Source organism: Stegodyphus dumicola, chromosome X1 (assembly GCF_044657685.1).
Source record: "Stegodyphus dumicola isolate Sdum_Otavi_A_Nest chromosome X1, ASM4465768v1".
NCBI classification, from domain to species: domain Eukaryota; kingdom Metazoa; phylum Arthropoda; class Arachnida; order Araneae; family Eresidae; genus Stegodyphus; species Stegodyphus dumicola.
Window position 1 is genome coordinate 25,301,047 of NC_140780.1, and position 17,337 is coordinate 25,318,383.

Consider the following 17,337-nt stretch of genomic DNA (forward strand, 5'->3'; position numbering starts at 1 on the left):
TAAATCAGTGCCTTTAGATTTAGTTAAAGCTATACAACACAGGTAAGAATTCGTAAATTTTCCTGCTACATATACAAATATATATACGTAGATGTAGTAGGAAACCTACATATGCAAACATATACTATTTCTATTGGTCCTACTAAGAATATATACTTTTTATTCCTTACGTATTATATGCGCTATTTCTGTTTTTATACAAATATAATCTTATATATATAATATAATTTTATACAAATATAAGTTCTGTTATTATAGTTGTTAAGGATTTTCCATAAGTATAGTTATAAATATAAGCAAACATTCCATAAAAATTATATTTCCATAAAAATACAATCTATCCTTATTATCCATTCTTAACAAAGACTATATCTTACATCGAAAGAAAGAAGCAATAGAGAAAATTATAAGATAAATGTTCATCGCTTAAGAGTCGTCAATAATAATCATCTATGTGGGTAATTAATATTACATCTAAAGTAATTTGAAGAAAGCAGCATGGATTACAAGCGAATTGAATTAAATCGCAAAGAAATTCAGTTGCTTGAAATTTAACTCAGAAGAAACAGCTGGTTAAGTTAGAAAAACAGGACGTTAACTCAATGAAGTAAAAAAAAAAAAAAAAGAAAAAAAAAAAATCTCAAATGTTTCAGATTTTAAATTACGTCCAAAGGGGCGTTTTTTAACATTTTGTGTGTTACCTTTCTTTATTAAATATCATGTTCCTCGCACTTAAACCATAAGATCCAGTGCAACAGCAATATCGCAAAATAGTTTTAAAACGAGCATATCTTTAGAATTTCCGATACAGAGACTCACGCGCTGGAGATAAAAATGTTTTTTCTGCACAACGTTGCCATTGCTCGCTTTGAAATCCTTGAGTTTGTTAATCAAAAATTCGTCAAAGTTTTAAAAAATAGGAAATCGATCATAAAACAAATTTCAAATTTCAAATTTGGTCTTACACATGCTCATATTCGTTGGAGGATTACGTTATTCAAAATTCGATGACTCTATGTACCGTTGTTTTATCACAATACAAGAAATATACATACATTTATGCAGATTTTTCATTATTTAATTTCTTCAAATATAATGCAGGACTCTAACATTTTGTGGCAACAGTTTGAAAAGTGAACCGACATTTATGAGTCCGACGCAAAATGCCAAAACGAAACTAATAGTCCTTCGGGATTCAAATCCCTTTGGACTAATAATGTAAAATTTCAGCGTAAATGAAACGTTTTTCGCTCATAAATTTAAACATCCTGTTGTTCGAAAGCATGAAAACACGCATTTGAAATTCCACTCTTATTACAGCAAAAACAGGCGGACTCAGTATTAAGTATTATGGTGTTAGACACTTCAGCTATGCGAGTTGTCGTGACCCCGAAAGAGCATGTGATTCTCTTGCCCTCATCACTGGAAATATTTCCACTCATAAATTGAAGTATGATTATTTCGTGAGGAGAAAATAGTCAGAACGAAATCAGGGTTCACCTCTAAATAAATAGGAAAAGCACTATAGTCGAATCACTGGAATTTTAAATTGCGTGAAAGTTAGCTTTTCTGGTTATAAATAGAATCCTTTAGGATGACCTGAAACATTTCGGATCTATCAATGAGTTTTGAGTGTATAGCTTCAGAGAATTGAAAATAATACTGCGGTAGTCACAACGAAATTTTATTTATAATATCTGAAGGTATTTTATTTTGTTATTATAGGACAAAAAATTTTCGAAGCAGTTTAATAATGTTAAGGAGTGTCAATTATACTAATCTTTATTTTAAGTGGAATATGGTAATTATAGCAAGAAAATTAATTCTGAAGGTCCATAAAGTATGTTTAGTACAAGGAGAGGTAACTGCATATTGCATAGCTTATTAATTATAATTTGTATATACGCAGGAAACTGAACATAAACAATAATATCCTACAAAACATTATAATCAGATTTGTTAAAATTTGTGATTTATGCTATGGAGCATAATATTATTTTAATTCAATAGAAAATAAATTGTAAAAGAAGAAGGGATATGTTAGTCATATCGAAATAATAACTCCGATTTTCTATGCTGATGCTGATGTTACAAATTTCACATTTTCGATAGATCCGAGACTTGAAAATTAGTTTAAAATGTGTATATTTGAAGGTGTTCGCTCTACAACCATTGAAGAACAAAAGATTCCTCGGCCATAATGAGAAATGCATTCCATAAATTGAAATATTTGCAAGATAATCTACAGTTATGTTACAGTAAAGTTTTTTTCCAAGCATAAGCTTAATTTTTAAAACCATTTGAATTATAATTAAGACACAATAACACGCTGAACAATTACTAATTCAGAAGTCAAACAACAAAAATCAGCGTTATATTTTCAAATTTTTCACAGAAAAATTCTGTGAAAATTTTAAAATATAACGCTATAAATATATAACGCTGTCAGCTATAAAAATGTAAGCATTAATAAGCTACAGTATATTCAAGTAAGATTTCAAAGTAATTTAATTGAAGTCTTAAAAACATTCATACGCATTCTATAAAATTATTTAAATGAACGATTATTAAAGAAATGAGAAATCAACAGATGCCATTACTTTTATCATTGAATACTTCTTTAGTGCTACCTATTGGGAAAATTATTATTTAAAAATAACTGTAAGAAAGGTTATCTGCTTTGAGTATAGAAAAAGGACAACTCAGTTTACCGTAAATTTGCCCTTTACATTTTGTCGTAATATACAGCAAGGCCAATGGAAGATATTACAATAAGAAGTTATTCTTTGAAGAATAAGACAGTTATTCTTTTAATTTCAAACAATTTCCTATTGGAGTTTATTTTTGAAAGAGATGAGGAAAAATTCTTTTTGCTTCTCTCTGAAAGATAATGAGTTCAAAAAGAAATGAAAATGTTTAGTAGCATTCAGTGAAAACGTTTGCCTGTTCCTCAAATGTTTAATCAAAAATATTTGATTATGAATCTAAGAAAGCAACGAATAATTTTAAAATACATATTTCGAAACTTAATTATCAATTATCTCAGAAAATATTTATTTTTTTTCCTCTTTTTTCGTTGCTATATTTAAAAAAGTATAATTTCTAAACTTTTAAAGGATTTACGAACTGTTTACAAACTCAAAGAGCTCATTAAGTTAATTACCAGTTTCAGATTAATGCCCTGATTTTTTTCAAGTTTATCTAAAAGAGTGGTAGGTATTTAAAAGAAGTGTTAAAATTTATTTCATACTAGACTTTTTATTAATATTTTTTTAGGCATTTTAAATTTCTTGTATAAAACACCCGATATATATTTATCGCAAAATTTTTGTGAGTTTATGATTTAATCAAAAGTTTTCGAAAGGATATTAGCTATATTTTGTAAAGACATTAGGATGCTAAGAGCCGTGGAAAAGGAACGATGCCTTCTCAGGGACTCAAACCTCGGACCTCCCGAATACGCTTCGAGTGTGCTGGCCATTACACCACGAAGGCGGGAGAAATACCTTATATACTGCCCCTTTTAAAGGGCGGCCGGGGATTCGGGGACCCAATCGCCAATTCTTGGTGGTAGAGAATTATCATTCACCACCTTTTTTTTTAGTTCGGATGCAACTGTAGAGTCATTAGGATGTTTGCGAAGCAGGACACATGAAAAAGGAGCAATACCCTCGTCGGGACTCGAACCTGGGACCTCTCGAATACGCGTCGCGTGTGCTGACCATTACACTACGAAGGCATGCTAAGAAGACGGGAGAAATACTTTATAATCTAATGTTTTAAAAAAACTGGGAATGTAAAATTTAACAGGCTTTAATATTTAGTTTGTCTTTTATCTAGCTGTAACGAAAACTTAGACGAATGGTTTAGCATTAAACATGTAAACATGTATATATTTATGCTGATTAATCTATCTCTTTTATGGTTAAAGAATTTTTAAGAGGATATATTAGAATGTATTTTAAAATTGATTTTAATACACAATTTCGTTTTTAGAACTTATCATTACAAAAAGCTGCAGTTTATTCTAACAAATACTTTAATCTCTTATTTTTCTAAATATACGAAATTAATTGTTAAAATCAAATTAAATTTCTGTTAATTTGATTTTAACAATTAATTTTTTAATTAATTGTTAAAATTTAAACTTTAAAAAAATCAAATTTCTCTTATTGCTAAAGTAACATAGTAAGTCCCGAAATTAAAAACTGAGTTTATAAAGTTTTCAGTTTTACCTGTGACGTTTTTAAGAATTGTCAAAATTCCAAAATAACTCATTGAGTTTATAAGTACGAAATTTCAAAACAAGGTATGAAACTTGCTTGTTTCGTTAAGCTTTCTGAGTTAATTCTAGAAAAATATCGGTTAAAATATAATTCCAACATTTCACTGCTCAAGATATTGTTTTTCATTCTCAACATTTTTAGTATTATATGACGGTAAAAGGTACTGAGTTAAGAACCAAATCTGAGAATTCTAACTCAACCGAAACGAGTCGAAATACAGTATTTTAAAATATCATTTCTATTTTCCCACCCCCAATGTATTTGTTGCTCGTATGACAGTTTTAAAGGATGACAGCAAATTTTTTTTTAATCCACAAAGTTCAAAAAGACTTTCTTAATATTCAATAAAAAGGAATAGGACAATTCTCTGAAAATCAAAAGAGCCTAGACATATTAATCTGTTTGCTAAAAATCTGTAACAAACACGAAATAAAATTCATAAAAGCAAGAATTTAGATAGCATCCAAAACTGACATGGTAAACATATAGAATTTGGAATAAGGATAATCAGGAAACTAAAAATTAAAAAAAAAAATCTAGAATAAGATTACAAAGAAACTGGAAAATGTGTGGTAGGTTGAATAAAATACCATTGACGTTCACTTTGTCAAATATGAAATTATTTTTTAACAAGTGTGAAAGCTTCAGTCCAAGGATGAAAAGCAGAGACTATAATTAAATTTGAAAATACAAGGAAAGATATAATAAAAGTATAAAATATTTGTTAAAGTTTCTGTTAGTAATGAAAAAGAGGACATATTCTCAAGGTTTTCTCCAAGCTGCACAATGAGTTTCACGGGGCGCAAGAAATTCATAGCTAATGATAAACGTTAGATTTCGTTTCAGAAATATAGTGCTTTTATAGTCAGGGGTATGATTAAAATCAAAAACGTGTGAAGCTGCAAGTGAATTTGACCTCCTTTAAGAATAATGCATTTAATTATAACTTTAAATCAATAAGATCTTTTCAATAAAAAAGGACGCGTCGTAATGATTCTTCGACCTCGACATACATGTCAAAGGCATTACTGAAAGAACATGGAAAAAAAAATTTGCATACATCGGGATCAATCAGAGAAAAAGCATTTTAAAATTCTACACGTAGCAAATCAAACCTTCCTATGTTATAAGTGTATTATTTACTGTATTAGTCAAAGAGCAACAAATGGGGGCATATGTTTCTTTTCTATAGTTAGTCTTCCTTATGTTTTAAAGCAAAGTTTTACGGTGTTTTGCTAGTTATCAATAAAATAAGTTATAATTTTCAGTCAGAAAAAGTCTTTAAAATGCTGCTAATTTAAGAAAACTACTCCAAGCATTAAGTAAAACAACCTCCTTACAGTTTAACAGAGATCGATATATTTCCCGTTATTTTCTCTCTTTCGCCCTTTCCAAAAATCTGTACCTATCATCATTCTCAAAAATGTTTAAACAATTTTTTGATGTACCGAACGTTTTTTAAAACAATGTTGTGTTTCATTTATATACGTTTGCTCATTTCTGAACAACCAACCTATCATTAATAATCCTTTGGGATTTTAATAGCTTTTGCTGTACGAATAAAAAATTCTTTCGAGCTCAAGATATGTTCTTTAATCGTTATCAGTTTATATGCTAATGAAGCACTCTGAAATTATTAATACTCTGAAAATATTATTAGGCTAATGAAGCACTCTGAAAAGTATCGAAATTATTAAAAAATAATGTGTTACCCAAAAGTTTTAAGATATTTTCTCCCTCCTTTCCGCATGACTTCCTGTATAACTGGAAGCCCATTCGACGCACATCCAGGAGCTCGGAAATCCGAATCCTGCGAGAGCATTGCATATTTTTTTATAATGTTTTGAAGGAATATTTTGCTCTTCTTATAATCTACAGATGCAATTTGTTATTCTGACATTTGAATAAAATAATGAGATACTATTGCTTGGTTCTTTCCACAGAATTCTTAGTACAAAAATTTATATTTTGGTCCACTATCACTTGATCATGTCTTTGATAAGATCAAAATAATTTATATGTGATACATATATCATCTCATATTTCACTACTTTTTACAGAATTACATATGCTAAAATAGATGTTTTGCCGTTAAAATCAAATTATAATTATATAATTTTAAAAGCATCTGATAATCCATGCATTTATCATTCTAACATAGCTGAAGCATCTTTTTATTCGCAAGATGCTCTTCACATTTTTCTGTCTCTTTGAAAAATGAAAGATGATAGAAGAATTTAAAAATATTTTTCACTTCCGATTCAAAGACTTTTGAAAACATAGATATTAACAGCCATGTTATCACAACTGCTAATAAAACTCATAAAATAGTTTGAATAATGTTTATAATATTGCTAATAATATTAATAGCTTTTCTGTTTAATGGCTCTTTTTTATGTTGTTTTGTAACAAATATTTAACTGTACTTTTTTGTGATTCTTTTAGATATTTTTCTGGTCTTTGGTTTTCGTAAAATACTAAAATCCGAAATTGAAATAGCTAGACAATTTGATAAGTAAAGTACATTTTCATCTCATAAACAAGGCTTACCCTAGGTTTTTCTGATCGTAATGCACGGCATATGAAGCATAATCGTAATGCACGGCATATTTTACGAATTTCAGAGACTTCCCACTGCAGCTCCGTTAAACTTCCCATTTACTGTAAATTGTCTCCGTCACAAACAGCAAACAGAAGAATACTTAAGCATTCAAATTTAGAAATAATAAAAACAAAATATCCACAAGTAGTTCGGAAAAGTAGAACCGGGTCGTATTTGAGTATCGTAAATGTCAGTTCGAGGCGTGCCGATTTCGCTCACCAAATACGTAGCAGTCAGGCAATTTTTAAAAACTGTGTAAATAAACTTAGACATGCCCTTTTGCGTCAAGCACCTTTATTGTTACCAATTTTGTTATTCCGTTGCAATTAGGAGAATGATAAAAATGCATTGCTTTTTGCATGCCTCCTTTTTAAAAATTAAAAAAATAGTAATAATAAAGACTAGTTAGACACTAAGTAAGTTTTCCTTGAACTGTTTGTTCTCTGTTGTCTTAGGAAGGATATCTAGCAATTCATAGTCTATTGACTCAGATATTATTCAGGCTTCTAATCTTAGTAAAATTCCATGTTGATCTTGTAACGCAACTAACTAGCTAGGTAACATAAGCATTTAGGTTTCACTAAGGATTTAGGAAATGGTAAAATAAATATTTCCGATAAGTTTCATAAAATTTTAAAAGAGCGGAGTTGAGATATTTTCCTGCAGCTGCATGGTTGGAAGCCTTTTCATTCAAGTTATAGAAACCAGTTAGGTGTTTATTATTAGTTGATTATGTAACAAACATTAATATCTTCGGTAGATCTTGAAAATTTTGAGAACTGTGTCAGGTTAAGAGAATTTGTATACTATATAGCATGTTCGAAGCACTCCATTGCAATTAGCCACAATAATGACCGTTATAGAGGAAGAAGGATAACCTTTCGGCGCACATAACAGAAGTATAGGCTATGTGATATTTTATGGAAAAATTTATGGAAAAATACACGTAAAAAACTAATATAATTCATTTATTCCAATTTTAGCAGTACTATATTCATAGATAAATAACGTCGTACCATATAAATAAATGAGTTTCCACAGTGATCTGGCATTTTTTGGATCCACTGCACAGCATGCTGCAAAATTGTTTGTATAAATAAGCTACAGGTTTGAACTTATGAAGGATATATTTGTTTCCTATATTTCAAAGGGTTAAAATTGGCTTTTGAAATTCCTCAGGTATCGTGATTACAATTTCTTATAAATAAGCTACAGGTCTGAACTTATGAAGGATATATTTGTTTCCTATATTTCAAAGGGTGAAAATTGGCTTTTGAAATTCCCCAGGTATCGTGATCACAATTTCTTATAAATAAGCTACAGGTCTGAACATATGAAGGATATATTTGTTTCCTAAATTTCAAAGGGTTAAAATTGGCTTTTGAAATTCCTCAGGTATCGTGATTACAATTTCTTATAAATAAACTAGAGGTCTGAACTTATGAAGGATATATCTGTTTCCTATATTTCAAAGGGTTAAAATTGGCTTTTGAAATTCCTCAGGTATCGTGATCACAATTTCTTATAAATAAGCTACAGGTCTGAACTTATGAAGGATATATTTGTTTCCTATATTTCAAAGGGTTGAAATTGGCTTTTGAAATTCCTCAGGTATAATGATCACAGTTTCTTACATGATATGTGTTTCAGATTTTGCGTGTGCTATGAAACACAGACGGCTATTCGGGTGGAAGCATTACAGTCACAAAGAAGTAAAAGAAACACTTAGGAGATAGATAAAACACTCTGTGTTAACTTTCATATTTATTCATAATGAAGTATTTAAATTAAATTACGATTCCGAATAGAGAGAAAGTTGTTGAAAACTCTCTACATATTTATTCTGTATACATTTTATTGTAGTACAAGTGACAATAAAGTATCCTTGCATTACGAATGGTATTCTTAGAACTGTTTATGTTTGTGACTGTTAAGCTGGGAATTCTTGAGCCATAACTTTCACTTCTTGTGCCTGCGCGAGCTATGTCCGATCTACCAATTTTGAGTTCTTTTATGAGGTATTTCTCCCGCCTTCCTAGAGTGCCTTCGCCTTCGTGATTCCGAATAGAGAGAAAGTTCTTGAAAACTCTCTACATATTTATTCTGTATACATTTTATTGTAGTACAAGTGACAATAAAGTATCCTTGCATTACGAATGGTATTATTAGAACTGTTTATGTTTGTGACTGTTAAGCTGGGAACATTCATGAGTCATAACTTTCACTTCTTGTGCCTGCTCGAGCTATGTCTGATCTACCAAATTTAAGTTCCTTTATAAGGTATTTCTCCCGCCTTCCTAGAGTGCCTTCGTGATCCGTGGTTCGGTTCTCGTGGTTAGAGCGAAGGCGATTGCTAATTTTTCATCTCTTCGGAGACCCACCAGCGGCCGAGCTGTAAAGACGCTGAACACTGGTAGTTCGGTCCGAGGTTCGACTCCCGCGAACGGGCTGGCTGCATGGGCGTTTTCGTGGTTTTCCCCATGTGTAACGTGTATACGAGCCAGTTTCCCTTAGAAAGTCCTCCACGAAGGCATTCCTCCCTTTAGGCAGAAAGCCCTCGTGTGCTTTGCCATAATTGAATAATCCAATCCAATCCATCTCTCCGGCTTTTCCAAAAAAAATCCTAATGTCTCTACAGTGGCGCCCGAACTAAAAGAGTCGTGGATGATGAATCTCCACACCCAGGATTTGGCGATTGGGTCCCTTAAAAACCCCAGTCGCCCTTTAAAAGGGGGAGTATATAAGGTATTTCTCCCGTCTTCCTAGCGTGACTTCTTAGTGTAGTAGTCAGCACACTGAGCAGGTATTTCAGAGGTCCGTGGTTCGATTCCCAGCGAAGGCGTTGCTAATTTTTTCTCTTGTCTGTTTCTTAAATACCTAATGTCTCTACACTTTAAAAACTGTTTTTGGTGCGCTGACGGAACAGGTCTCTCAAAATTGATTTTTCAATTTTTTTGAAGAATACAAATGAATCTCTTTATCTAAAACTACAGATTAAGGGAAAATTTAGCTCCTAACATCCTGTATAAAAACAAAATTATTAAAAATATTGCGAGATTTTGCGATGCAACACTATGAGGCAACATTCCGAATTTTCAAACTGCAGTATAAAACATATGGGAAGCTGCCAATCTGATGGATTCAGGCAATAAATATTTCAAATGATAATTGAAGAGCTTAAATGGGAAAGATCATATTTTGAAATTCTATGCTAAATAACTTAAAAGTGATGGAATATGACTAAAATTTAATAAGATATATTGCAATAATTTCAGGGCAATATAAATACAGTATGTATAATATAGATCAGGCGCAGTTAGAAAAAAATCAAGAAATGAGTACTGTCTTACACCAGCTGCAAGTAGCGAGTTCAATCAAGTTACAAGTTTCAGAAATGCAAGCCCACAAGCAACCGAGGGGTAAAATTGCTGAATACCTATAGTTTACCCTGGATTTAAGTCTTGGTGATCAGTGTGGAGATATAAGGAGTTTTAAATTTGTTTTTTCCATGTGAGAATACGAGCCAATTTCTTTTAAAAAGACTTCTGTTTCTTAATTTCTTTTAATCACCATATTCTTGAAGTTGTCTGTCTTAAAAGACTGCGTTGAAAGTATCCTTGTCTCTATTTAAAAGCTTATATACCTTTAAATAGCTTCTAGCTATTCTCTGTTTCTGTTAAAAGACGGCATTGAAAGTATCATTGTCTCTATTTAAAAGCTTATATATCTGCTAAGTGTCTTCTAGCTATTCTCTATTTAAAAGCTTAGATATCTGTTAAGTATTTTCTAGCTATTCTCTATTTAAAAGCCTATATAACTTTTCAATATCTTCTAGCTACAGAAACTTTGCTAACTTTAAACCTTGCGCTTTATTCGTTTGAGATATTCTTAAGAATATCATAATAAGCTTAGAGGGTTGAAATCCTCAGGTTTTTCATTAAAGCTTACCAGCCTATTACTTGATGTCGCCTTACTTTTATTTTTAATAGGAAAAATCATTTTTTATTGCCGCGCAGCTTGCGTATAACGCAAGAATATTCTCAACAAATGATATAAGAACATTCAAGGTTGAAATCAAGGCATTTCTGGTAGCAATATTGCTTTTTAAGAAGTTTTGTCATGTTCAAATTTTTTATCTTTTTCATACGAGAATAGGAAAATGAATTATGTAGATACGTGACTGTGACTTTAAAAAGTCATACAATGAGACCTTCAGAAAGTAACAGAAAGCATATTAAACACGGTATGATATTAAACGGTCTTATATGACAACCATTCTTTTAAAATCATTCATGCGTGGATATAGAATACATCTGAAATAATACGTTTGTATGTCATTTAATGACCTTTTATCATAAACTCGAGAAAATAAATAATCTTTTACCACTAAATAAAATACTCTTTCCTACAAATTCGTGAAATCTTAAACCTAGACTAAGTGCGTGTGTGACAGGTGTCAACAGCGCACTTATCAAAAATACCGGTTAACCACGCATTTAATGCAGGGTTAAATGGTAATAAATTTTAATTGAAAAATATAAAAAATATTTTTGATTGAATTATACAACCTTCTTAGTATCAATGTTATAATTTAAGTGGTTATTTAACTTCTTCGCTTTTACCCAACAAGAGAAAAGAGCTTAGATGAGCTAAAATCAAAAATGCCTAAAAATAAGTTTACAAGTGGCTAAGAATTGCAAACCAAAATGAGTTGACTCTTAACAAATAAAACGACAGGGCTTTGGGTTAGAAATTAATTAAATCAAGAGTAAACTTTCAGCTGAGTAATCTTCTTCAGCTGCTAAACGTGCAAAAGGCAGAAATAAATCAGAGAAGGCTGCTAAATTAAATAAATATCAGTTTAATAAGAGACACAATACATTTGAAACTGACAAAGGCATGCACTTGATTCACTTCTTTGACTTCCTGTCTTGACTTCGTGTCTTGTCTTCTTTGACTTCCTGTCTTGATTTCGTGTCTTGTCTTCTTTGACTTCCTGTCTTCTCCTGTCTTGTTGGGCTGTTGAGCAACTTGCTTCATTGAGTGAAAAAGGCAATGGAAGCAGTGTACTTTAAACTTTTAAAAGCGAGCTCCTGATAAGATTAATTCTTAACACCAGTTCTTCTCCTCCCCCCTCGTTCTTAGATTCTACTGTCCTCTCTAATCCTTTCTTGCTTTTCTCATTCCTCTCGCTCCAGGAATATGAAATGAGAGATTAAGCATAGAAGGACATAAGAAGAAACGTAGCTAGGCTTGATTAGCGCGAGATAACACTGGTCGCATTGCTTTCAAGAAAGCTCTGAGGTACTTTAGCTGTCGACGCTACTTCATCTGTAAGTTAATTGTCATTGTGGGTTTCTAAATAATTTAAACTGTCTGTGGGGTAAATCTGCTCAAATCAATACAACTTTGTTAGAGATTCTTATAGGAGAGAATTACGCTCTCCTTTGCAGTTTTACTTAAGTTCTGTCTGTTACTGTAAATATTCGCTGTAAAATTTTTGGTAGTCTCAAATGGAAGCTTTGTCTATGATATTTTAAGCTGAGTAATTGGGAATGTAGTAAGTTTCAATTTGTTTGTTTTTTAAAATGTAGTTTGAAGGCTTGATACCTCACCAAAAGACGAGCAGCTAAAATTTAAATAGAATGAACAACCATATCTCAATTTTTCTACGTTAGATTTCACCAAATTTGAACACCCAAAAGGAAACCGATACTAAGATTAGCTACTTGGTTTTTCAACAGAAATCTGCAGATAAGCTCCCAAACAGAAGCTATGATTCTATGTCGCATCTGTATATGTTACCGAAAAAAAGACCGAAATTGGAGAATGTCGACTTTCACCGGAGAATATCAACATTCACCGACTGAATATTTCACTACATTCTTGTATATTCGGACCCTCACCTGCGTATGTCGACAATCACAGATATGCTCTGGTGAAAATCCAAAAGAGAGGTCATAAAGTGCCATAATAGTTTAAGTTGTTGCAATAAATAAGATTTGAATCACATAATTTAGTAAGTTTTTTATTACTGTTATTTTATTTTCTCATTTAGAACGTACTGCATATTTAAGTAAGTTTTTAACTTCTGTTATTTTCCTTTCTCATTTTGAATGTATTGTGTGTTTTAGGTTCTCATGTTCTTAAGTTCTTATTTCAAATTTCAAGTGCGTTTATTCGCGACTGAATTACGGAGAAAAAAATATAATATTGTTATATGTTCAACATTCACCATTAGTACATGGTGAATGTCGACATTGACCGGTGTAATTCAGAAATAAGAGTATTTGGAAAATATTTCGGACATACATCAAGAGACTATGTGAATGTTGACATTCACCGGTGGAAGTCGACATTCTCCAGATTTCGGTGTTTCACCGTAACATATACACAAAATTAAAATATTTCAAAAAGCTATTTGAAATCTTTAGAGCTAATAGTATTTACAGATACAATACGGTAAACTATGAAAACCAACTACGCAGTCAGTCAATTTTCCTGCGATTGAACCCAGGTCAACTCCCATTATCTAACAGGCTTAACCACTCGACCATTGGTGCAGCGTCCGCTTCGTAAATCTGCAATTGCTGTGCTTAATTAATCGAAAATAGATGCTTTCTTAAACGATAAAAATATTTACTTGCAGCATAACTGGTTATCTCAATTAAATATATAAAATGAAAATTTCCTGTTTAAATTAAAATAAAAGTTGTGTCAAAAGCAGCTAGTTGTTTCCAAAAAGAAATCAAATGCAAATGGAAAGTAAAAAATTTGCATTTTTTTTTCGCATACGTTTATCACGTAAACTTTGAACTATACTAGTGTAACATCATGTTTTGAGTATCTCGCAAAGTAAATGACCTCTGTTCAGTTAAATATGTTACTGCAGTCACGATGATTGTAACGTGTGCTGATGCATAGCCTGGGGAATGTTTTGCGTACACTCCCAAATTCTGTCTTTAAATTTAATATGGGGGAGGGAGACTTATTTTGTACACTTTATAGCCCCAAAGGAAATAGATAAGGCTAAATCAGATGATTGGGTAGGCTAGAAGTCCCTTTAAAGTAATAATCATACGCTCTGAAAATGACTTCTAAAAACGCTAAGCCATGAAGAACCTAAATGTGAATTCAAAAGTCAAACAACAAAAATCAGCGTTATATTTTCAAAATTTTCACAGGACCATCGAAACTAGTCCTGTGAAAATTTTGAAAATATAACGCCGATTTTTGTTGTTTGACTTCTGAATTAGTATTTGTTCGGCGTGTTATTGTGTCTTAAACCTAAATGTGGTTCATAAGCAGTATCTATCTATGGTAAATGGGTAGGTGTTGTAATAAAAAACAACATGGTTGTAATAAAAATGGTTGGTACAGAATTGTAATAAAAAACAAAATCCATGTCATATGTAGGTGATGCTTCATCCCTTTTAATCCACCACTCACGGTGACGACGGCTTATGACACCCTAATAAAACTTTTAAATGTTGTTTATTTACTATTGGGCATTCTCAGTAATTACTTTGCCTGCTTCCAAAGAAAAATTTTCTATCGATAAAGACCAGTATTGATATTTTTGCTTATTGATATTAAACAGTTCCTAAGACGGGAATGATACGTTGCATAGACCACTGTTAAATTCTCTCTTATGCTAATAAAAACGACCGATATTAAAGTAGTGCATTTGAAAACAGTTGTTTTTGATGCATCGATCTTTGTTAGGGAAAGTGTTTGTACAATTTTATTACACATATGAAAGTATTTTGAATTACGTATCTGAAAACCTGCTAAAATGGTGTTTTACTTTGTTTTTAGATCTTCGATTATTCTGATCTTTCTCAAGCAGCAACTATTCTCCAGACAGAACCTACACCGAGTCCGAGTAGGCCGGCAAGTTCGCAATCTGGATCCTCCAAAAGGTCTTGGCATGATTACGGTCGAAACTCCGAGGCTGATAGAGTACAGATTCCTAAACTGTAAGTATAGACGTGTTTTGTTTTACATTTTTAAGTCATAGTAAAGAAAAATGTTTAAACCTTAGAATGCATACAGGAGTTTCTCCCAATTACCAACTGTTTTTTAATTTAGCTCTCTTTCTTTTATCCGAAGACTGGTTTTATTAGCCGAATGTTGGTCAAAACAACATTTTTGTATCATTTGAGCAGTTTTCTAAATGTACACACACACATATATATATATATATATATATGATGTACCAGCTTTTGTCCGGAATAAATAGATTGGTGAAGAATCATAGATGTAGTCGTAGCTTAAATTATCAGACGATAAGTTTAAAAAACAGGATCCAGTTATTATATTTCAGGAGAAAATAGCAATTACAAAAATCTGATCTCCGGAGTAAATAAAAAAGAATTACTAATAACTTTTTGTATGAAGTTTACTGCATCGTTACGTTAAAGAAAAGTCCCCGATATTCCTTTGCGAGTCCTTTTATAGCCTCTGGAAAGGCGGAGCTTCCAAGAAATGACGTCAACCTCGTCAGCCATTCCAGTTCGCTTTAAATATTTCCAGAACATTCTATAACTGTACGTGTAGAAAAGGCGGGAAAAACAACTTGACTACGGGGCTGTGGATTTAATTCTACGTACTTTCAAATAAGAGAACGTCGCCATTAAAAAAAAAAAAAAAAAAAAAAAAAAAAGAACATGCAGTTAGAAATTTAAGTGTATTCTGACTATGGAATTTTATTATTACATATATATATATATATATATATATATATACGTGTGTGAGGAGTGGCTGTTTGAATTACGACATCACTGTTTATGTAATAGGGTATTTGATAATCTTATGTATAATTTCAGAATGTCAAAATTCTGCATCCACTCAAGGGTTAAAATTATGTGCTAATATATGATCATTTAAATTTCGGCCATTAATAACAGCAAATTTAATGCGAAAACGACTTCGCAGACTATAAAAAAATTGAATAGTCTATCATTTGAATTTTACTATTAGTTTGCATTTATTTACTGAGTTAAAATGAAATCATCAGTTTACTAGAAATTGTAAAAGTTCATTATCACTGGCATGATAGTTGCAGTGGAGCCTGTTTAAGACTATCATACAGAATTTACGCTTTTTTGTTGTTGTTGTCGTCGCAACACTAGAGAACATATCACAGGCGTTCAATATTCAATATTTTTACTTAATTATATTCTCGAAAATACTGGTCACTTTTAGTGATGTCCGTCTTAGGAACGAAGTGAAGCGTTTCACTGCTCTTAATCTTTTGTCGATGATCATTTAACCTCGTTGTACACTATTTAGTGATATATTTATAACATTAATTTTTAAAACTATTTTATAACATTATAAAATTTAACATTAAAACATTTAACATAATTTAACATTTAACATTTAATTAAAACATTTATTTTATAATACTTTATAATATTATTTTTTAAATATGGTATAAATACCACTTATAAACAATAGTCTGCATTACTGAAACAGAAAGGCACCCATGTATCGAAAACAATTTCGTAATGAACTTAGATACCTAGACACATTGATTTCTTTTCTGATACGAATTCAGTTAGATTAATTGATAGCAAACCTTTAGTACAATAATCAACAAACTGCATCTCATAAATATGTAAACTCAATCTGTAACATAAATAACCCCCGTCTTCCAAATGCATATACGGTTTTGGAGTGTTTCAAAAGTATTCGAATTTATTCAACTTACAGACAATCCTTATTTCCATCTTAGGCCTGTTTGCCTTTTTTTTATTCTGGCTTTTACATTTGTTCAGTACATTACGTTTCGTAAAACTGCTTCAAAATACCTTAACACTAAAGAACTGAGACATGATGTTGACATTTGAAATACATCATAAAGAATTTAAAATTTAAAAACGTTAACGGCCTAAGAGGCAGAAAATTTAAATTGTAGTCTACATTTATAACTATGATTAAATAAATTTAAAACGTTTAAAATTTCAATTTTAAGAGCATAGAATAATAAGCATTAATAAAATTCTGACTATTTGAGAATATTACTATTCTCAAATATTCAGAAGCTCAAAAAGGGAATAAAGTTATCTTCATCTTCCAATGCCTACGGCATAGAAAATTTAAATGCCGTTTATTAATTCAGGCATAGTAATTTAATGTGTAGATTGATTAAATGGTTGTATAATGCCTTCAAATTATAATTCATTGAATACCTTATTTAAAATCTGCAATGTTTTGATCTTATTTTAAAGAAAATTTTACACGTTACTTGGTTTAAAGCATTCTAATTATCTGAAGACATTCATTTGTGCCTATTTACTCTAGAAAGCGAAGAGCAGATAAATTCGAACCCATCCATCATCACTATCAATGACACATCTTTCTGTGATTTTGCTGATTATAATTTGAAGGGCATCGTAGTCTACTCATATTAGTGCATAAATAATCCCCTAACCTTACGAACTT

At 31.4% G+C, this 17,337-nt stretch overlaps 1 protein-coding gene across 3 annotated transcripts in view; it reads left to right on the forward strand.

Moving 5' to 3' along the window:
* LOC118188230 (protein grainyhead-like) overlaps positions 1 to 17,337 on the forward strand; it is a 285,114-nt gene that overhangs the window by 103,253 nt on the left and 164,524 nt on the right. For all 3 annotated transcript variants that reach the window (XM_085806975.1, XM_085806973.1, XM_085806974.1), the window contains one exon: positions 14,707 to 14,867. In XM_085806975.1, coding sequence (XP_085663101.1) covers positions 14,707 to 14,867 — 161 coding nt within the window. The remainder of the gene's footprint in view (positions 1 to 14,706; positions 14,868 to 17,337) is intronic.